This window comes from Leucopleurus acutus (genome assembly GCF_964270905.1).
Source record: "Leucopleurus acutus genome assembly, chromosome: 8".
Lineage (NCBI taxonomy): Eukaryota > Metazoa > Chordata > Mammalia > Artiodactyla > Delphinidae > Leucopleurus > Leucopleurus acutus.
This window is the reverse complement of record NC_139151.1, coordinates 34,215,975-34,240,398: the sequence shown is the minus strand read 5'-3', so window position 1 is coordinate 34,240,398 and position 24,424 is coordinate 34,215,975. Positions and strand designations below refer to the sequence as shown.

At 33.3% G+C, this 24,424-nt stretch overlaps 1 protein-coding gene across 3 annotated transcripts in view; it reads left to right on the top strand.

The window, feature by feature from the left end:
- The window catches only part of CNTN5 (contactin 5), a gene marked incomplete at both ends in the record, with an annotated part of 797,505 nt that overhangs the window by 507,257 nt on the left and 265,824 nt on the right, over positions 1-24,424 (top strand). For all 3 annotated transcript variants that reach the window (XM_082845318.1, XM_082845317.1, XM_082845316.1), the window contains 3 exons: positions 4,410-4,546; positions 6,904-7,033; positions 9,109-9,259. In XM_082845318.1, coding sequence (XP_082701444.1) covers positions 4,410-4,546; positions 6,904-7,033; positions 9,109-9,259 — 418 coding nt within the window. The remainder of the gene's footprint in view (positions 1-4,409; positions 4,547-6,903; positions 7,034-9,108; positions 9,260-24,424) is intronic.

Below are 24,424 nucleotides of genomic sequence, written 5' to 3'. Positions count from 1 at the left end.
GCTATCTCATCCTTTACAGGCAAAATTTGCTGCCCCTACTCTAAATTAATGCATCTGTATAATAAATGAACTTCACAGCCTACAAGTGTTTATATTATCCAAAAATTTCAGAGATAACAAGTTATGTGTAAAATTGGGAAAATCTACTTCAAAAATATGTACAATATCATCTTTACTTCTATGAATCACAAATTGTACTTTTCATATTTACTACTTTTCATATTTGCTTTTATAATGTACATTATACATAAAGGGTAAGTGATAATACTCGTATTTCTCAGATGAGGGCACTAAAAAACAGAGGAAAACTATAATGCAGAGCACTGATACAAACAAATACAGATGTTTCCAATATGAAATTAAACAAATTTCATATTCAACTGAATCAGCCAGCAGCTATAACTGTCACTGTATCTCAAGGTCAGTTCTAAAAAACTGAATGTTCTTCACAGGGACTTTAAAAAGTATTTTGAAATATTAATATCTGAATTCAACCAGTTTTCCTTTTCTTATTTGTAACAACTCCTTTAGAAATTGAGCACTCCAACCAACTTGACTATGCCATACACATTTTGTTCATTCACTCATTAATTCAACTAATGTTTATTTAGTGGCTATTACTGCACTACATGCTAGTAATAGAGATTTGAAGGAGCTCTTGGTCCACTAGATCAGATGAAAAGCAAGCCCCACATAAGGCAGAGCATGCTATCTGCTGTGATGAAAGCATGTGCAAAGGACTATGGGAGCACAGGGTCCACTGCATTCTACTGGGATGATTCAGGAAAGCATTCCAGAGAATTTGTACTTTAAGGGATATCCCACCCACCAGTGGTCTGGCAGCCAGCTGGGTCAGGACCCAGCCTCTACCATCAGCAGGCTGGCCCCAGTCCAAGGACCCCCCAGGGCCACATAACCAGCTACCAACCAGTGGTCAGTGCCAGCCTTGTGTCACCAGGCCATGAAGCCAGCCATGCTGGGACCCAGGCACTCACTCCAGCAGGCCAGCAGCCACTGTATTAGGTAGGACCAGACAGCAAATGAGGCAGAAATAAATTAAATAGAGGCTAGAAAACAATTTTTAAAAATCAGTGAAACTAAGAGCTGGTATTTTGAAAAGATAAATAAAGTTGATAAACCTTTAGCTAGACTCATCAAGAAAAAAGGGATCCCATATAAATTAAATCAGAAATGAAAGAGAAGTTACAGCCAACACCACAGTAATACAAAGGATCATAAGAGATTACTACAAACAGTTATATTCCAATAAAATGGACAATGTAGAAGAAACAGATAAATTTCTGGAAATGTCCAATCTCCTAAGAATGAATCAGGAAGAAATAGAAAATATGAACAAATTTCCAGTAATGAAATTGAATCAACAATTTAAAAAATAAAAAAGAAAAGAAAGCTTCCAGAAAACAAAAGTCCAGTACCAGATGGCCTCACATGTGAAATCTATCAAAAATTTAAAGAAGAGTTAACATCTATCTTTCTCAAACTATTCCAAAAATTTGCAGAGAAAGAAATGCTTCTGAATTCATTCTTCAAGGCCAATATCACCCTGATACCAAAACCAGACAAAGATATCACACACATACACAAAATTTTAAGCTAATATCATTGATGAACATAGGTGTACATATCGTCAACAAAAAATTAGCAAATTGAATTCAACAATACATTAAAAGGATCATACACTCTGATCCACTGGGACTTACCCCAGGGATGCAAGGATGGTTCAACATCCACAAATCAATCAATATGATATACCACCTTAACAAATTAAACAATAAAACTCAAATGATCATCTCAATAGAAAAAGCTTTTGACAAAATTCAACATGCATTTATGATGAAAACTCAACAAAGTGGGTATAGAGGGAACATACCTCAACATGATAAAGGCTGTATCTGACAATCCCACAGCTAACACCATACTCAATGTGGAAAGCTAAAAGTATTTTCTATCAGATCGGGAACAGGACAATGATGCCTACTCTTGCCATTTTTATTCAAAATAGTGTTGGAAGTCCTAGCCACAGCAATCAGACAAGAAAAAGAAATCCAAATTGGAAAAGAAGTAAAACTTTGCAAAAGACAGGATACTTTATAGATAAAATCCTAAAGACACCACTCCAAAACTATTACAGCTCATCAATGAATTCAATAAAATTGCAAGATACAAAATTAATATATAGAAATCTGTTGCATTTCTAAGTAAAAACTAACTGCAAACTCTCAGAAAGAAAAATTATGAAAACAATCCCATTTACCATCACATCAAAAAGAGTCAAATACCTAGGAATAAATCTAACTAAGGATGTAAAAGACCTATACGTGGAACATTATAAGACACTGATGAAAGAAATTGAACATAACACAAACAAATGGAAAAGTATAACATGCTCAAAGTTTGAAAGAATTAATATTGTTAAAATGACCATACTATCCAAGGCAATCTACAGATTCAATGCAACCCCTATCAAAATATCAAAGGCATTTTTTACAGAACTAGAACAAATAATTCTAAAATTTGTATGAAAACACAAAAGACCTCAAACAGCAAAAGCAATCTTGAGAAAGAAGAACCAAGCTGGCAGTATCACAATCCTTGATTTCAAACTATACTACAAAGCTCCAGTAATCAAAACACTACAGTACTGGCACAAAAACACACACCTAGATCAATGGAACAGAATAGAGAGCCCAGAAGTGAACCCACATGTATATGGTCAAGGCCGCTGAGCATGTGTGTCCGGAGCCTGTGCTCTGCAACAGGAGAGGCCACAACAGTGAGAGGTCCATGTACCTCAAAAAAAAAAAAAAAAAAAAAAAGAACTAAATCAAACTAAAAAGCCTTTGCACAGTAAAGGAAACTATCAAAAAGGTTGCCAACTGAGTAAGATATTTGCAAATGATACATCTGATAAGGAGTTATAAACCAAAATATACAAAGAACTCATACAATTCAACATCAAAAAAACAAACAACCCAGTTAAAAAATGGGCAGAGGACCTGAATAGACACTTTTTCAAAGAAAATATGCTTATAGCCAACAGGCACATGAAAAGATGTTCAACATCTCTAGTCATCGGGGAAATGCAAATCAAACCAACAATGAGCATCACCTCACACCTGTCAGAGTGGCTATTATCAAAAAACAACAAATAATTGTTGGTAAAGATGTGAAGAAAAGGGAACCCTCATGCACTGTTGGTGGGAATATAAATTGGTGTAGCCACTGTGGAAAACGGTATGGAGGTTCCTCAAAAAATTAAAAAATAAAACTACCATATGATTCAACAATTCCACTCCTGGATATTTATTCAAAAAAATGTAAACAATAATTTGAAAATAAATATGCACCCCTATGTTTATTGCAGCATTATTTATAATAGCCAAGGTATGGAAGCAATCTAAATACTCATTTATAGATTAATGCATAAAAATGATGTGAGATTTTATATATATATATATATATATATATATATATATATATATATATATATAGAAAAGATGGACTAATACTCAGCCTAAAAAAAAAGAATGAAATCTTGCCAACTGCAACAACAAAGGTAGACTTAGAGGGTATTATGCTAAGGGAAATACATCATAGAAAGACAAGTAGCATATGATTTCACTTATATGTGGAATCCAAAAAACAAAATAAATGAACAGACATAAAACAGAAACAGAGTCATAGGTACAGAGAACAAACAGGTGGTTGCCAGAGGGAAAAGGGGTGGAGGAATGAAAGAAATAGATGAGGGAGATTAAGAGGTACAAACTTAAAAAAATATTTGACAATGGAGGAAAGACACTTTAACCATATCTTACAGATTTCATACAATTGCATTGTCATCTTTCTGATAAAGAAATTTTTCTCTGTTGTAATTTTGAAAGCTTATATATTTACATACATATTTATAATGCACTAGAATGCTAGTAAATATAGAACAATTTTATAGCAAATGAAATTTGAATTTACAAATTATTTTCCCAAAGCTATTCAGGTTCTATCAGAAAAGAAAAAGCAGAGCAGTTATTCAATAAACTGACATGTTTTAGTACTTCAATCCATGCTAAAGCTGCTTTAGTATTTGGAAGAAGTGATACCTCTAAGCCTTCTTTACTAAACAAGTTCCAGTGCTCTCCATGGGGACAGTCTAGCCACTTACTGCAAAGTGGGTAAAACAACAAGGTTTGCTTCACTTAGATTATCAGAACATTATCATTGCTATATTTTTTTACACAGGAAATAGAGTGCTGTGTGTAATGTAATGCTGTGTTTCTTCCAAACACCAATAGTTAATGCATAAGAATTTGTGAATATTCCATATGAATTTTGAGCTTGGTGAAGTATTTGAGAAATGAAATCACCCTTATTTAATGCCTAAACTCTTACAGCATACCCACACTGGGTAGCAAAACTGAATGATACTCAGTTAGACAGCGGGAGCCCTCTCCGATGGGAATGTAAGGCTACTGGAAAACCCAGACCCACATACCGTTGGCTGAAGAATGGAGTACCCCTCTTGCTTCAGGTACTGTTGGTAACCTTAGCCTGTTCCAGTGTAATTTTAGACGGATTTCACAAAGGATAAGCTATCTTCCTTTAGTCATATTGAAAGCCATTTCTTACGTATCCCTTATGTTTGGAATGAGAAAAATAACATATATAAACAAGATTTTCTTTTAATTTTAATTGCCTTATTACTTTTTTGAGTAATATATCACTTCTTTAAACATTATTTTATCCTATAAATTCTTTCAAAAATATCAATGATTATCATAGATGTATTGCCATTTCCAGCAGACTTTTAGACATCATCTAGTTTATTGCTGTCACTTTGCAGATGATGGAGTTATCTCCAAGAAGTAAAGTGACTTGCCCAAGATCATATATCTAGTAAGAGGTGAGACTGAAAGAGAATCCTAGTCTTCTGTGTCCTGGGCACGTTCTTCACAACATCCTGCTACATATTGAAAAGTTTATTTTTAGTAAATCTATTGCATTCTTTTATTTTACTTTTTATTTTTTAACATCTTTATTGGAGTATGATTGCTTTACAATGGTGTGTTAGTTTCTGCTGTATAACAAAGTGAATCAGCTATACATTTACATATATCCCCATATCTCCTCCTTCTTGTGTCTCCCTCCCACCCTCCCTATCCCACCCCTCTAGGCAGTCACAAAGCACAGAGCTGATCTCCCTGTGCTATGCAGCTGCTTCCCACTAGCTATCTATTTTACATTTGGTAGTGTATATATGTCCATGCCACTCTCTCACTTCATCCCAGCTTACCCTTCCCCCTTCCCGTGTCCTCAAAACAACTTAATACCTACTGAATTTGAGAATAAATCGGTTACTATTTAAAATAAGAATAATTGTTATAATTTCAGCTCTTTCCCTTGTTGTGGCCTTTCCAGGAAGGAGGACAAAAAGGGAATAGTTCACTATTTATGGACAAAAGAGAGAGAAAGTTTGAAATTCCAAACACAGCTTCTGCCCAGGTCCTGTCATTACCAAAGGATCTCCTCTGACATTTGCCTCTTTGGGCTTTGGTTTGCTCTTTTGTAAAATGAAGAGATTGGATCAGATCACCCCCACAGTCCCATCGAGCTCCGATATTCCCTTATTCTAAAACCAGTTAGTCCAAAACAGAACACAGTTACGCAAAAAAACAGACACAAATAAAAAGAACAATAGAGCTGTTAAGGAAAACTGAGGGGGAGGGAGTGGGAATCCTGAGATACTGGTTCATTGCCTGTCTCTCTCTAATTCTCTGGGATATCAGGTAAACCTTGAGATGGGATCTGTGCTAGTTATATTTTCAACTGTCACATCCAAGTAAAGTGAATTCCACTGGCAGATAATAGTCTGTTAAGTGAATGGGTTAATTTTTAAAATGATGTCAAATTTCTTGGCATCTTCGTTGATAGGTAATCAAAGCACTGCTCACTAAAATTAAAAGAATGATTTGTTTGACATTAAGTAGATAAGACACCTGGTTGTTTAACAGCATTTTAAATTTAAAATTTGCTTGTCAAATGTGTTCTTGGCCTCAGTTTACCTCAGTTTGCTCATGCTCAATCCTCTGTTTCCTGTATTGTTTCATCTGACCAGTTTACATTTTCTGACCAATAGTTCTATACAGAATCCAGTTGCAAGGCAGTTTTTTGATTTGTGTTACTGTGTTGGGAAGTGAGAGAAAAGGCAAATTTCTGACCGGATTAATGTAGTAAAGAGATTCTTGTGATGACCTGGTCTGTATTTAACGTTGATCCCATGTATATACAGTCTCGATCCTTCTACCATTTGAACTCCTGCTTCTCCTTTGTAAAATGAATTCAAATAAAAGCAGTATCAGCTGACTGTATTTCATAAGCTTAACTAGTATACCAAACAAAAGGAGCTTATTTTTTTTTTTTTTTGGGAGGGTACGCGGGCCTCTCACTGTTGTGGCCTCTCCCGTTGCGGAGCACAGGCTCCGGACGTGCAGGCTCAGTGGCCATGGCTCACAGGCCCAGCTGCTCCGCAGCATGTGGGATCTTCCCGGACCGGGGCACGAACCTGTGTCCCCTGAATCGGCAGGCGGACTCTCAACCACTGCGCCACCAGGGAAGCCCAAAAGCAGCTTATTTTAAAAACATAACTAAAAGTAAAACTCATAACTACAGGAAAATATAGTAATAATTAGGTTTCTGACTGAGAAATAGTTGTATTTTACATAAGATGTTATATTAGAATAATGAAAAGAAGATTTGTGTTCCTAAGTTGTCAAATAATGTTCAATTGCATTAATCAGAGGCTTTTCTGTCTTGATCTAGGAGAGAGTAACTGTAAAATCTCTATGATTTGTTCACTTTCTATATCTATTTTTTTTTATTCCATTACAGAGTAGGGTTGAGATGGTTAATGGAGTATTGATGATCCACAATGTGAATCAATCAGATGCTGGAATGTATCAGTGTTTGGCTGAAAATAAATATGGAGCCATTTATGGGAGTGCTGAGCTGAAGATCCTAGGTATGCAATTTCTAAGTAAATAAAGAGGAAAAAAATGTTGCTTCTTTTCATGCTCTAATTCTTATTATACTGAAGGTTTATGATGTGATCGTAAAAACCTATTTTATGGTTTGAAAAGAAATACTATGTCTTGCTGATATGTATTTTTTAAGCTTGAGGAGACAAGTATACATGGTGTACAGTTTATCCCATAACTTTCTATAAGATTTTCTCTAATTTTAGTTTTAACCCTAACAGGTTTATACAATATGTCTTTTCTATGGCATTAAAAAAAATCATATAAGAAAAGTATGTTAACTTTCAAGGAAGAATGCTTTAAAGGTAGGGAATCAGAAGGTAGGTTTTCAACACAGCAGCGCTTAATATTCTCCCAAGCAGCTCCTACCTACCAGTAGGGGTGTGGCTCCTGCAAGGTGGGACTCCTAAGTAAATCATCCTCTCTTGAAGTGTCATCAACCATTGCCACCCTTCCAGGTTGATGAAAGCCTTTCTGAGGCCAGGCCAGCAAGCTCCTAGTGTTACACTCTTGAGAATATAACCACAACACAAGCACTACTTCACTCTTTACTACAAGAAAAATTCAGTCCAGGGGAATAAGCTACCCAGATTGAGCATGGTTCAGTTTCTGGAATGGATTTTACTTTTTCCCACTCACATGATTTTCTAAGCTTTTGTTCTGGGATGATTATAATACAAAGAGGGAGACTTAGATGGTCTTAATGCACCATCTCCCAAATGTGGCAGGAGCCTAAGTGTGCTTTGTACTTTCCACTGACTCAAAGCACAACATTAACAGAAACACCCAAGATCTCTGGAATCTGAAAATGCACCATTCACATATCAGCTGTGTGATAAATCGAAAACCATAAATCAAATTGAATAATGAATGTTTACATTTGAAATTTCTTCACATTATCACAAATCCATCCAAAATAGATATAGGAGTCCACGTTTCAATGTCGTACATACTAACCAATCAAATATTAATGTACTTTCCTGTCAGCTCATACTCCAACATTTCTGAATTAAAAAGCTGATTCAGCTTTCACCTAGTTAATGTTTTATCCAGAAACACTCTCAAATGTGTCCCTTTCTCATTCACCAGACATATTTTCAAAATTATGTTTAATAAGGTATATTCCCAGCAGGCAACCAAAAATATCACCTGCAATCTTCCTTTAAATTCCTTAACTTTTCTTTCAATTTTTTAATCCATCTCAATTGGTACCTTTTTTGTGTGTGTTGCATCTTTTAATGTTGTGTGCCATGCATTATACCAATATGTGATGGACATAAAAAACTTATGAAATATTCATAAAATTGTCATATTGGTATAAATAAATGTCTCAGATACAGTAAACCTGTATACATATTTCCAGTTTCTCTTTAAGATTCAAAGGTGACTTTTTTTTTTAATTTGTTTTTGTCTCTGTCACGTGTTGTTTTAGTCCAGCATTCTCAACCACAGCTACCTACTGGAATTTCCTGGGAAGTTTAATCAAAACTGTCTTAAAATGATCAGGCCTAGATGAATAATTGCAAATAATGAAATAAAATTTTAATTGAAATTTAAATAATTCAATTTCTTAAAAATATATTTCTTTTAAAACTACATTTAATTTTGTATACTATTAAAATAAAATATGCATTGAGACTCACAGATAGGAAATGGGCTACACAGGATTGCCTTCTATACAGATAACCTCCATTTTTCCAAAGGAAGCCCAAAATAGACTTCTATGTCCAGTCCCTTCACCTTTTGCCCAAAGTGCTCATTAGTCTTTCACAATTAAAGTTGATAATCGTAATTAAAGCATCTCATTCTTTGAAACAGCCTTTGTCTCTGGGCCTCACAATTGTACGGAACTATCACCTGCTGATGGAAAGAAAAGCCAATAAGATAGCTACTAAATAATAATAAATTAAATTTCAAGTTAGTGCCTTTTACATGTGTAGATATCCTATGATTTTATTAGAAATGCATTCCAAAGATAAAGTTGCCAAATCTTGGTGAATCATCCATTAGAGGTTATTGTCATTGCTTGTGGTAGAACTAACCTTTTACTTTTCCACAGCTTCAGCTCCCACTTTTACACTGAATCAACTGAAGAAAACAATAATTATTACTAAAGACCAAGAAATCATCATAGAGTGCAAACCCCAAGGCTCTCCAAAACCAACCATCACTTGGAAGAAGGGAGGCAAAGCAGTTAGAGAGAATAAAAGGTTAGAAGTCTATTTCATAATTCAAACTCTTAATATCAGACTTTTTCAATGCAGATGATACAAACAAAGTATATGTCTTGCCATAATTGTGAGATATATGTCATGAACTGACTGAACTATGGTTTTGTCTACATAGTGATTAAAAAAATATCAAATGATTTATAAAGAAAAAAGTTATACCTCAATATAGCCAGACTTCTTTGCTTCAGTGGTATTTCAGCACCAGTTGGGAATTTCACCAGGTTATGAAGAAAGCAAGCACTTTCATTAAGTTAGTAATTTTTGGTTTTCATTTGGGTCTGCCGATTTGAAGACCCACAAGTTATCTATGATAATTTTTAGAGATTGGATTCTCATTTCAATCTTAATATTAATAATAATATAAATATACCCTGGATCTTCTGGATAATCACTTTATGACAGAATACTTCCAAGTGAAATTTGTGCTGAAGTTTGCATTTTTGTTTTCAATCACACTGATGCAAAATACTATAGAATTATTTCAATTGCCACAGGCAAATGAGAAATGTTCAGAAAACTATTTAACGTGTAAAGGTTTGTCTTTGGTATGTAAAGCCAAAGGATACCACAGGAATACAAATGGGGAAAAGTGATGAGAGAATCAAATAGTTGCATGACAGTCTATATATGGCAAATTTGAAAGTCCCATTCTTTACCAATCATTATCATGTGGTGTTTTAGCTTTGGCAAAATATTATCCTCCATTCTGTTAAAATAATGTTGTGTATGTTGTTTTACAGTTTTGTTTTTCATTTGATCTATAAAGATAAGGAGTTTATGTTTTGTTTTATGTTTGGGTCTCTGTAAACATATAGCTAAAATAATTTAAGTCAGCATTAGGGGTCCATTTAAGCAATTCTTTAAGTAATTTTGGAATATTTTGAAATACTTGAAAAATTTCTTTAGAATATATATATATATATATATATATATATATATTTTTTTTTCCCATTCAATTCTGAGAAACACTGTTTTAAATTGCTTGTCTCTGATGAAATAATTTATGAATGATTGGATTCCGTCCAGGCCCAAGGACCTACGCTGCCTGGAAAAGGTGATAACCTAGAATTGACATGGGTCATAATGGACATTTTGTTTTGAAAAAAATTTCTCTTTCTTAGTGGGGGTAGGGTTGGGCAGCAAATCACACACTGTGAAATCAGTGTTGCATTTCGTTGAATTGCCTTTGGTTGAATTACATATGGTCAAATTGAAGATTTTTGGATTATTGCTCAGAAATATGAAAAAAAAAACTGACACAAACCTTTCATTAAAGCAGAAGAAAATTAATTCATCATATACCAGTAAGAAAATATTTACATTGTTTGGTTACCATTTTTTCTGAACGTATTAAATTTTTCATAATATCATCAAAATATATATGCCATTTAGTACAAGCCATTCTATTTGAAATGCATTACTTTGTTTTATGTTTGTGGATGGCATATCAGCTTTGTCTTATTTATTTCAGTTCACCATAGAATGTTCCTCATCAACTATTCATAGACATCACATTGAGTTTAAAAATGTGGCATCTCTTTTGTCAAAGCAAAAGTACTGAGAGAGGAACAGGATTATGTGTTTTCTATTACAACAAATATGAGCATAATAAATTTTTATTTTCCAGAAATTAAAAAGTATAGTTTGTGAATTTTCCATTTTTCTTGCTCACTTTTCTATTCACTGCTAACCCCTTGGGTTAATGAGACAAATACAATGGCTTCAAACTCAGATCACTCAATTTTTCCAGATCTAAATATTTCTGGTCAAAGTGCTATTTAGGAAAAAGGCTGAAAGGTGTTTTTATTTAAGTAAAAGGAAGATTTGGAAACAATTACTTAGCATTGTGTTACCCTAATATGTTTATATCATAATAGGTCTGTAAACTGGTTTAATTTAATAACAAAGATCAAAGATAATAGTGCATTTTTACTTTTTGGCCGCATCTGCACGACATGCAAGATCTTAGTTCCCTGACTAAGGATTAAACCCGTGCCCCCTGCAGTGGAAGCAGAGTCTTAACCACTGGGCCACCAGGGAAGTCCCAAAAGGGCATTTTTCTTCTTAAAAATTGACAGGACCACTTGCAAAATATAATTTTTAGTTGTGTACAATTTACTACCACACTGAGACTTCAGGTTTCACAAAGAATACAATCTAGTTGAGTATAAAAAAATATAAATGTTCAAATATTAAAATAAGAGGCTAAAATTTAATTAACAATAGAAAGAATTCCACAAAGTAGTATAAGAAGACACACATAGATATTTGGACAACTACATTCTAAAAATATGAATGGAAACTTGAAACTTAAAATTTTAATTATATGTATTATACATTCTTTAAAATAGCATCTCAGTTACACATGACAACTTATTTCCTTACATATATTTTAGATCATTTGTCTCTGTTACAAAGAACCTCAACCATTTGTAAGAATTGTAAATATGAGCTTAAGTGGAAAGGGAGATGTTAGAAAACTGTTAAGGCTTTGAAAAGTTTGGGTCATATGTATTTCACATGGGGCTACAGATTCAAATCATGGTTTATTTTGTTGTAATATAAGTATATTCACCATTCATGTGATCTTCATCAAGTATGTCCCCACTCATGCAACCTGCAACTGGAAAAAAAATGTGAAACGAATAGTTTTGCCCTTCATTCATAATCTTCACAGTTATTTGGTGTCTTTCCAAATTAAAGATTGAAACAGCAAATGGCAGTTTCCTACATGGGCAAATAAAGACTAGTATTACATTGGGGAAAAGGTTTTAAAGTAATAATATATCATAAGAGGAACATTTAAGTGTGAGAAACATATCCCAAAGCATAAAATTGTGTCTAGAGCAATAGCATAAAAATGTAATAAAAGCTTTTAATTGCAGAAAAATATGTTACCTAATCATCTGAAAACATGTCAGAAACTCAAAACGGTGAATTTGCTTCTAGCATTAATTTCAATTTAACTCTAAACTGTAAATGCAATGTTATAACAACTGGAGGTTAATAGTCAGTCATTTGTTTTATCAATAGAGTGTCAAACAATTTATTAGCTTAACTTTTCTGCCATATTTTCATGGAATGTTCCCAAATCCAGTTTCATTTTGTTTGTTTTGGGAGGGATACTTCAAAACACAGACTTCTTTGAATTTATCTGTTTCACTAAAGAAATACATAAACCATTATTCTAAAGTTTAAAATTTAGTAAGGAATAACTAGAACACAACATGAATCTTAGAAGAAATATGATTAACAAATAAGTTGTCTGATTATATATTACAAAATATTTCATTCATTTGGCCCTAAATGATACATCTAAAGTATGTAAGAAAATGCATTATATTAGAGTTTGTGAGTTGCTTGTAGTCATTTGTTGTTTATATTACAGAATGAGTGGTTTATATCAGAAAATGATCAGTATCAACTGCTGTTCAAACATTAAATCATATTATTACTAATAATGATGATAATTACTCATAAGTCTGTAGCATTTATAATTTACAGAGCACTTTAACATTGTGGGTAACAGAACCCAGTGTGTATAACAGGAAGACTATGAGTTTTCAACAAGTTACTTAATTTTCTTACTTATAAAATTGGAATCTAAAAGAGTAACTTTGTTAGGTTCTGAAAAATAAATGAAATTTTGTGTGTAAAATACATTGGCTGGTGTATGGCATTCAGTAAGTGCTTAATGAATGTTACCATGGTGACGAAGTTGTTGCTGCTGAAGTTGGCAGTGGTGGTGTCGGTGATGACGATGGTATCATTTGAGGCTTTGAATCTTTGCATACTGGTCTCAATTTTTGTTATCAATAGTTCTGAAAAACTTTAACACTTTCCTATCCTTTCTCTACCAATTAAGGGAAAGATACCTGAACTAAGTTATTATCTGGCATTAAAGGAGTCTTTGGGGCCTTCCATGTGACAAATTTGTTAATCTGTGTCCCTAAATTGACATTCTTTGTCCATCACACCCCAAACCTCCACTTCTTGGCATCTATTCCTGGTGTGGCCATTCTCACCAATCTTACCTACTCCTAGTTCAGTATCATTGAGATAATTTCTGAACTAGCAGGTTGAATAGTTGCTTGTTCCATGATCAGTATTTTAGGCCATGTGAATATACATATAGATAAATACACATGGGGAGTTAATGGAAATAGAGAAGAAGATTTTAAAACTATATTTATTTTTTTTCTTTTAAGGAATCTCTTGGTTTTGCCCCATTGCTTTTAAAGATCACCAGCACATATCCACTTAAGTTCCTTTATCAATCATGTCCATTTTCATACTAAAAGGAATTTGCTCCAGGAGTACTAAGACATGAAACAGTCCATGGGGATTTTCTCCTCTAGTATACTTTCATTCAGAATGTTCTGCTTATCAAACTCATATTAGATTTTCACTTCAGCTCATTATTTCCATTACTTGGCCATTAACTTTTGTTAAAATATAATCACCCAGAGGCACTCCAGCTGTGCACAGATATTAAGCTTGCATTATTCCTTGTTCATTTCCTGTACTTTTTGTGGACAAAGACAATTTTGGCTGAAATGAAGAATACATAGTTTTTGGTAAAGGCATGATTTGTTTCCTTTCCATCTGCATGTATATAAACTGTTATTGCAATGCATAGAATATGCCATAACTGTTTTAAAAAATATTCACTATTATTGGAATAAGTACCAATTTTCATTTCTAGATGGGGGCGGTGGGTACCAGTTACAGAGATAATAGACTATAATTCAGATGGGTGCTAAAGAAACCCTGCATCCCAAAATATAAAAAGTATCCTATGGAGGGGCAGTATTATAGCATAATTTTTCTTTTATGGGTCTATAATCTAAGGAAAGACTTGTCCAAAATCCCTTGTAATAATCCCCTCCTCACCAAAGGAGCTTCAGAACGGCAAAGTTTCCAACTTACTCATTTAACACGCACAGAAAAATCGCACTTGGAGTGCCCATTAGTTGACTTCTAGTGGGAATTCATGTTGTGTTTATTAGGCAACAATGATCAGGCTCACATACTGACTCACAGACATATGGAAAAATATATTCTTAGCACAAGCCCTGAAGGACACTGTTACTGAGGGGAAAGCAGGGTCTTCTTTCATTTTCTAAGGAAAAAGAGGAATTCATGGGTATAATTAAGGTCTTGTTTCTGTACCTTTGTTTCCTTCTACATGCTGTGTCTGCTAATGAACAAGCTGTTTCGTTGTTTCTTCTGTGACAATGTCTTTTACATATTAAGAACATAAAACAATATAGACCTTAGGTGTCTTGCTTTTTTCAGGGTCTAAGAAATTGTATAATGAGGGAACATGAGCATTCATATATCAAGAATATATCAGTTGACTTCCTTTATTAATTAAAATCTATGTTTTCAAAGGAAATAAAATAAAATAGCATTTATCTAAGGGAAGAGAAGGTTAATAGCTGATTTCATAAGTTTTAATATGTGTGAACTGCTTGCAATCTACAATGTTTTATCTACAATGTTTATCAGGGACTGTGAAATCCCCACCAAGCTTAAGGGGATGAGGAGGAAATGGCCTTACATTCATTATGGTGGTGTTAGGATGCTGACTTCCTGGTTTCAAAAGCTAACTGCAGAAGGTCCTGCCTAATTAACCTTCTCTTTAAAATGTTAGCAAAACACTAAAGAGGAAAAAATGCAAAGCCATAGGAGCATTGGAAATTAACCAATGTAGATGAACAAATTTTTTGCCTCTAGGAGGAATCATGCCTTCAAGTAAAAATGGGCTCAATTACAAAATGCTCAAGGGCTATTAAAACCTAGGTCCCTGAAACTACAACTAAATCAATATAAGAAATCAAAAGGGAGTCTTCCACTAACTGCCTTCCACCCTCCAAAATATTTTATCTTTAATTACACTGGACTCTCATAATTCCCCAAAGCAGGTTATTCATTTTCTCACCTTGTAAACTTTACACAAACTTCTCCCTTCTCTCTCCTCCCCTTCCTTGTAGCATGCTGGTCAACCTCAATAACACTTGAAATCCTAACTCAAAAGACAGAACTCTCTTCTTATGCTTTCTCACCATTGGAAATGCTCAAGCAGATACAATAATCAAGAAGTTGTAGTTAGTAGGAAGTTAGATAAATGATGTCACTCAACTTCTAACTTTTAATTTAGTTCCCAACATGTGCCAATTCACAACCCTCTGATTTAGATACTCTCATCTCTAATATACCAATTTTGAAACTTAAAGAGATTAAATGACTTGTTCAAGGTCATCCATCATAAAGCTGAGCTTTAAAAATCAGTCTGAGGCTAGTCAATGATTCTGTGATAATCTTTAATAGTCAGTGACAATTTACATGGAGAATTGTGATTGAATTCCTTCTTACTGTCCATGATGTTTCTGATAATTCTGATTCACCTTCCCTGTCTATACTCAAAAGCTGCATGAACAACTTCATAGGCAGTTTTCACACACACACACACACACACACACACACACACACACACTGACAAATATTCAGAAAATCCTCCAAATAAAGAACTAAATTTGAATCTAACAAAAGCCTTCCAACAAAAGCCATGGAGCCAAACTAAAAACCAAGAGACACAGTGGTCAAAATTTCACCTTGCTTTTATTTTTTTCTTTCTCCATCTTACCTTATGATAAACTAGACCACATAGGTATTGATTGACAGTCCAGTTATAAGAAATATTATGTGTTCTTTAGTTTCAGTGACACATTGATCAATTGATCAAGTGTTATAGAAAAAATAATTCTAAAGGTGCCATTATTGTGATGTTTCTGGGCTGTGCTCAAATATTTTTCCCATTGTAGATCTCCCTTATTTTGAGGGATACCCAATATTTCTAAACTTGGTCTTCCTCAGACAATGAATAACCCCAAATTATTCAAATTTATTGAGTAACAACGTGCTCACACTACGACAAATAGTTGAATGGGAATGGAAGATCAAAAGAATTCTCACATTTTCAGATGATTCCATTTTCAAAAGTATGTTTAGATAATATAACAATGATCATGAATATTCAAATTAATGACATTCATTTAAAGACAAAACATGCAGGTAAGAAAGCTTCAAATTATTTGTTCCTAACATTTCCCAAATTTAAGGTTGCAGAAAATCTAAATGTTTCTCTTCAAAGGTCTTCACACTTTTTTTCATGATCTCACCATCAGTTTGTTTCATTTCCACTTTTTAAAAAAATTGTTAAATATAACAAAACATGCCTCAGTTCCCAAGGGGAGGTAACACTGAGGAAGTCAATTAATTTAACCTGCAAATGACAACAAAATAATTCTTGCTCTGTTGTGCTATGAAAACCTCCAGTTTGTGGCTTTACATCTCTAGCTAATTACTAGTTTAGCCAATACTTCATAAATTCTACTTCTAATTATGGTTCATTTACCCCAGTTACTATAAATTGCTGCACAAGTTGCTTAGTTATGCTCTCCACACAGGCACAGCTTGAACAGATCATTAATTGCTAAAAGGCTTTTCTTTTCCAAAAACCCCCCAGACTACAACGTTCAGCTTAATTTGTCCTAAATACAAACAACATCTAAAATAGTTGGGAATTCAAGCATCTAAGTACATACTACTGACTGATCCTACTATCTCACCAAGTGACTCTTCAGTGAATATAAAATAGTGAAAAGAGACGATTCCGGGGATGTTTAGAAAAAAAGTATTTTATGACAGACATTTTTAGCTTCCTCTGAGAGTTACAGAGTCACTTCTGTTCAGTTTTTGCATAAATCAGCATCTAATTTAACTATGGTTGACTCATAATGGGAATTAGTGGGCTGGTTACAAATTAGGGCATAGATACAATAACCTTGACAACAATGAAAAACAACCCGCAGATCATTTCTGTAAAAGATAGCATACACACATGTAATCATTAGCATGCTTTCTTCTTTTTGCTCAAATAACAGAGTTATTTATCAGTTAAGATTAGATAGATAGATGGATAGATTGATAGATAGATAAATAGATGATAGATAGAAAAATATAAGAGGACCACTATGTTCTTAGTTGTATTTAGAGGTTTCAGGGTATCAATTTATTTTTGTTTGTCTCTCTTTTCAGTTGTAAATAGGAGCTCATGCCAAATTGCCGAGACACTGTTCTGTTTAATTCAATTTATTTCAGGGAAAACAAAACTTTATTCAACATATACTGAATGTAAAACACTATGCCGGTTCATACCAAAACAAGTAAGACAGAATCTCAACCCTCAAGGTGGCACTTGTTTAAAGGGCAATAAAATTAACTCATAGATAATTATAAAACAGGATATTTAAGGTAATAATAACATAGGATTATTAACACAGGATCCTTAATAGATACTATTTAGGTAATATTAACAGGATAATTAAGACAACAATAAAAATAAATACCTTTTATTGAGAATTGGTTCTTTTATCTAGGCAGTACTTAATATCCATCCTCAAAATAAGGTACCATTGTAAGGGACATATAATCAACCTCATTTTAAATAGAGTAATTGACTCACAGAGAGATTGCCTAAAGCCACACACATAGTAAGTTACAGAGTCAGAAAGAAAGTCCAATTCTCATTGGAGCAAAACCACTTCTTGGTGTATTCCATTCTGTAAAAAAAACTTTTGCGATTTAAGAAAAGGAGAAAATGAAATCTGTATGGAAGATGAGGGAAAACTTGGATGAACCGCCGTTTGAAATAGTCCTTAAAGGATTTGACACATAGAGGTAGAATGTATTTTAGAAAGAGTTTAGAATTTGCAAAAACATAGTCATGAATCCAGCACACTTTTGTGAAAAGTAAATATTATTATTTGTCCAAGGAATAGATTCTGTGTAAAAATGTAAATAAGCAGGAAAGATTGAATAGCTAAGGACAAATTGAGGAGAACTTAGAAAGACAAATTGAGTCTATGCTTAATTTAGTAGCCAAAGGGTAGTTTTTAAAAGCTCACATCTATTTTGGAGTATTTACTTTTATTATACAGTTTTTTAAACTAAATTTAAGTTTTCTGTAACAGGAAAAAAAATATGCCCTAAATATTACACTAATCTTCCCAAAAGAAAAAAGATAAAATGATGACAAATATAAAATATGTAAATAAATATTATTTAACTATCTTGATTTTATCACTGAGTTGACAAGAAAGTCAGGAGGAAATGCTAAGGCCAGGATCTGAGCTTACCCTGGAGTCATGTGCCAAAACTGGCTTTTATCTCAAGGGCATTTACTGACCTTAATTTTTATGTGTTGCTGGGCCAAGGAGGAAGACAAAGCCCAGAGCATGCCCCCTATAAGACTGGCTCACAAGTGGCTACCCATGCAGAGTAAAAGTGACTTTAATACTAATCAACCTGCTCGGAAAAATCACAAGGAAAATCATGTCTTGTGTCTGAGTTCTGAATGGAGGGAGGAGTTCTTTCACTGAGGTTTTGTAATTACCAGTCAGAAACCCTAAGGTATAGTACCTGGGCAGCCTGAAGAATTCAGTGTAAGAATGTAGTTAAGGTCGATCCCAACATGAAGTGAACCCAGACACTTAAGGTACAACAAAGAATTAAAGGTTATGAAAGTACCCATATGTAGGCAATTTTTGTTTTATATTGCCGTAAAAAACAATAATATTTTTTAATGTTACAAAATAAGAAAAAAAATCAAAAACTCAAAAAACATAACATGAGAGGGTATTTGGAGTTAAAGTGTTCTAAGATGCTTGAATTATTTGGAAACAGGTAAATATATTTATTAATTTTAGAATTTGCTAAGTTTAAGCATGTCTAAATTTCTAGTACAATGAATAAGAGGATTGAAATTAAGTGTGCTGTTTCCAAACTAGTTGAGGAAATAAATATAATGAAAATATTAACTAATCGATGAACAGAGGAGAATGAATATATATATACACAGACACATATGGCAAATGAGGGACAAATAGGAAGTATGAAATAAATTAGTAAAATAAACCCAAACATCAGGAATGACTAGAAATATTGAACTAAAATAAAAATCTGATAATCATATGTTTACAAGAGATATGCTTAAAGCATAAGGAAATAGGAAAGCTGGAAGTTAAAGAGTAAGAAAAGATTTATCAATTAAATAATAACCCCTCCAAAAACTTAACTCCATCCATATCATAAAAATAGACTATAAAAGAAGAAATATAAAGATGGTCATTATATAAAAAAAGCTTAAATTGATCAAGCAAACAATTTAAAGCCTGTACATCTCTTATAACTGCTTCAAAATATGCAAAATAAAAATTAACCATTTTATAAGAAAAAATAGGTGAATCATAGTAGGTGAATTTAACATATATTCCTTGTATTTCAGAACTTAGAGGAAAATTTATATCTTTAAGGCTTATATTAGAAAAGGAGAAAGCTGAAAATGAAAGAGTTAAGTGTCTACCTTAAGAATTTAGGAAAAGAACATGAAACTAAACTTACAGAAAGTAACAAGAAATTAATAAAAGGAAAAAATTAATTAAACTGCAAACAAATATCAAACATAATTTAAGGGTTGGCCAAATATTGGTCCTTTCAACAGTCTAAGACAATTGGCACATCCCTAGCGATCAAGAACATGAGAGAAGACATAAAAAAATTTAAGAGAAAAAATGAAAACATAAGCACAAATTTTGCAGACAAATTGAAAACATAGTAAGAATATGAGGAAAAATTGAATGTCAACAAAGTTGTACGCTTAAATGAAAAGGAGAAATAAAACATAATTTCCCAACTAACTCAAGAAAAATTGGAAAATCCAAATAGTCAACTAATTATTATATTAATCGTTAAAAACCTTCACCTCTCCCACCACACTCAAACTCCAGGCCCAGATACTTTTACCTAAAAGTTCTACCAAACAAAGGATAAATGATTCCAATCTTACACAGTTGTTTTATAGTAGAGAAAAGAAGGAAAACAACCTAACTGAAGCTGACAAAGAGAGTATGAGAAGTAGAAATACAAACCAAGCCCTCTCATGAGCATAGATGTAAAAATTCTAAACAAAATATTTGCAAATATAAAACAATAGAATCTAAAAGAGATACTACATGACCAATTTGGGTTTCACATAGGAAATCAAGTTGATTTAGCACGAGAAAATCAATTTATACAACTTACCGCATTAAGGATTAAACAAGAAAAATCTTATAGTCATCTCAATAGAGCAGAGAAAGCATTTGATGAAACACACCTGTTTATGATTTTTAAAAGTCTCTAGCATCTGGGAGGAGGTGCGGGGACATTCTAAACCTCTGAAGGTATCAACCATTCAATCAATAAACTAAGAATAGCAAAATATTAGAAGCATCCCTTTGAGACTGGGAAATAGACAAAAGTTTCTGCTATAGCCAAATTCAGCATTTTATTAGAGGTCCCAGTCAGCAAAACATCATGCTTCTGGGATTAGTAATGTTCTAATTTTAAAATTTATATTTAGTTAAAATATATAATTTAATTTATCTATGGATGATAACTTTTCCAAAAATATAGTACACCCAGGACCCAGTATTCTAGAAGCTTCTTGTTTATTCCCTCATTTCTGATGCCAGAGGAGCATTTTAAGTGTCATATTCTCAAAGGCTTTTTTGAAAGAAACTCCTTTTTAAGATTCCATGCAAAGCAGTTACAGAGACAAGTGGCTTGAGTTTGGGATTTTCCCATAGCAATTTAGATATTTTTGTACTCTTCATCACTGTGTGCACCAGCAGTGTCATTGGACTGAGATTACTAATAACAGTGATTTACTAAACACCCATTGTGTAGCAAGCTATGTTGCTTAATACTTTATAGATGCTGTTTCTTTCAAAGATGTTTTCTATGTGAACAAGTAAGTAGAAATGGAATAAGAGCAGACAATGTGAGAATGCCTGAGTATAGATCTGACTATACTGTTTGTGCTTTTTGAGAAAAATATATAAAATATTTATGGTTTACCTATAATTTTGTTTTTGGTACAACTGGTTTCTCTGGTGGAATGGATCATTTTGTACACAGTTTTCCCAGGGTATCGGAAGGTCATTGCTTTCAGAACCCTCTGCATGGATGCTCAAGACCCTTATATAAAATGGCTTGTACAGTCTGCCCTGCATATCTCTGTGTTCCACATCTATGGATTCAACCTTCTGTTGATCAATCTTCTAGGTATGTGCCAGAAGATAGAGAGGGCTGGCTGTATATGCATATTCTTAAGCTTTTCTTTTAACATCTATTATAACATACTGGTTGACCTGTACATTATAAAATTCAATTTTAAAAAAATTTAAAGTACTGAAATAGTATTTAGGAAATCCTCGGTCTCACATTTCATGATAGTTCTTGGTAAGTAAATTAAAAATGAAAAACATTACTTATTTACTTGTTAGATGTTTGGTTGTACCCCAATTTTTTCATATACTCATTTTTTGATGATTTAATCATTATTGGAAAAAAAAGAGAAGTGAACATCACCACTTGCTAGCTGTGTGAATTGATCAATAATAATAATTGGTAACATTTATTATGGGCTTACAGCAGGACAGGAATATGTGAAAACATTACATATATTAGTTCATTCACTCTCACAAGGTTGGTTTTTGAATCCTTCCCATTTTACAGACAAAGAAATTGAGCTCTACAAGCATGAAATAATTTGACAAGTCACACAGTTAGTATGGGGTCAATGGTGACAGGCTTCACATCTAGAAACCCCAGCCCCACTTATGCTCTTAAGCACTTAATAAAGAAATACCATCTCACATATACTGAGCTTGCCTAACTATCTTTCTAAGTCTCAGTTTTGTCATTTGTAAAGTGAAGTCAATGATAATTAACTAAGATTTTTGTGAGACTCTAAGATTTTGCATATCGACTTTTTTATTATTAAAGTATAGTTAATTTACAATGTTGTGTTAGTTTCAGGTGTACAACAAATTGATTCAATTTTCCATATATATGTTTTTTTCTGATTCTTTTTCATTATAGGTTATTACAAGATATTGAATATAGTTCTCTATGCTATATAGTAGGTCCTTGTTTTTTGTATATTTTATATATAGTAGTATATATCTGGTAATCTCAAACTCCCAGTTTATCCCTCCCTCCTTTCCCCCTTGGTAACCATAAGTTTGTTTTCTATGTCTGTGATTCTATTTCTGTTTTGTAAAGTTCATTTGTATCACTTTTTAAGGTTCCACATATAAGTGATATCATATAATATTTGTCTTTTTTTGTCTGACTGACTTCACTTACTATGATAATATATAGGTCCATCCATGTTGCTGCAAATGGAATTTCATTCTTTTTTATGGCTGGGCAATATTCCATTCTGTGTATATGTGTGTGTGTGTGTGTGTGTGTGTGTGTGTGTGTGTGTGTGTGTGTATACATACATACATATCACATCTCTTCTTTATCCATTCATCTGTCAATGAGCATTTAAGTTACTTCCATGTCTTGACTATTGTAAATAGTGCTGCTATGAATATTGGAGTGCATGTATATTTTCAATTTAGACTTTTCGTCTTTTCCAGATATATGCCCAGGAGTGGGATTGCTGGATCATATAGCAATTCTATTTTTAGTTTTTTAAGGAAACTCCATACTGTTTTCCATAATGGCTGCACCAATTTACATTCCCACCAACTGTGTAGGAGGGCTCCCTTTTCTCCACACCCTCTCCAGCATTAATGATTTGTACACTTTTTAATGATGGCCATTCTGGCTGGTGTGAGGTGATACCTCATCGCAGTTTTGACTTTCATTTCTCTAGTAATTACCAATGATGAGCATTTTTTCATGTGCCTGTTGGCCATCTATATGTCTTCTTTGGAGAATTATCTATTTAGGTCTTCTGCCCATTTTTTGATTGGGTTGTTTGTTTTTTTGATATTGAGCTGTATGAGCTGTTTGAATATTTTGGAAATTAATCCCTTGTCAGTTGCATTGTTTGTAAATATTTTCACCCATTCTGAGGGTCGTCTGTCTTGTTTTTGGTTTCCTTTGCTGTGCAAAAGCTTTTAAATTTAATTAGGTCCCATTTGTTTATTTTTGGTTTTGTTTTCATTACTCTAGGAGCTAGATCCAAAAAAATACTGCTGCAGTTTATGTCAAAGAGTGTTCTGTCTATGTTTTCCTCTAGGAGTTTTATAGTATTCACTCTTACATTTGGGTCTTTAATTCTTTTTTGAGTTTATTTTTTTATATGGTATTAGAGAATGTTCTAATTTCTTCTTTTACATGAACCTGTTCAGTTTTCCCAGCACCACTTATTGAAGAGACTGTCTTTTCTCCATTGTATATTCTTATCTCCTTTGTTGTAGATTAATTAACCGTAGGTGCATGGGTTTATTTCTAGGTTTTCTATCCTGTTCCATTGATATGTATATATATATATATATATATATATATATATATATATATATATTTGGTGCTAGTGCCATACTGTTTTGTTACTGTAGCTTTGTAGTATAGTCCAAAGTCAGGGAGCATGATTCCTTCAAGTCCATTCTTCTTTCTCAGGATTGTTTTGGCTATTCAGGGTCTTTTGTGTTGCCTTACTAATTTTAAAATTTTTGGTTCTAGTTCTGTGAAAAATACTATTGGTAATTTGATAGGGATAGTATTGAATCTGTAGATTGCCTTGGGTAGTATGGTCATTTTAACAATATTGATTCTTTCAGTGCAAGAACACGGTGTATCTTTCCATCTGTTTTGTCTTCAATTTCTTTCATCAGTATCTTATAGTTTTCAGAGTACAGGTCTTTTGTCTCCTTAGGTAGATTTATTCCTAGGTATTTTATTCTTTTTGAGGCAGTGGTAAATGGGATTGTTTCCTTAATTTCTCTTTCTGAGAGTTCATTGTTAGTGTATAGAAATGCAACAAATTTCTGTATATCAATTTTGTATCCTGCAATATTACTGAATTCATTGATAAGCTCTAGTAATTTTCTGGTAGCATTTTTAGGATTATCTATGTATAGTACCATGTCATCTGCAAACAGTGACAGTCCTACTTCTTTTCCAATTTGGATTCCTTTTATTTGTTTTTCTTCTTAAGCTGTGTCTAACACTGGAAGATTCTCAGTAAATAGCAACCATTTGCCTTACTATCAATATAATTAACGACAGCAATAGTGG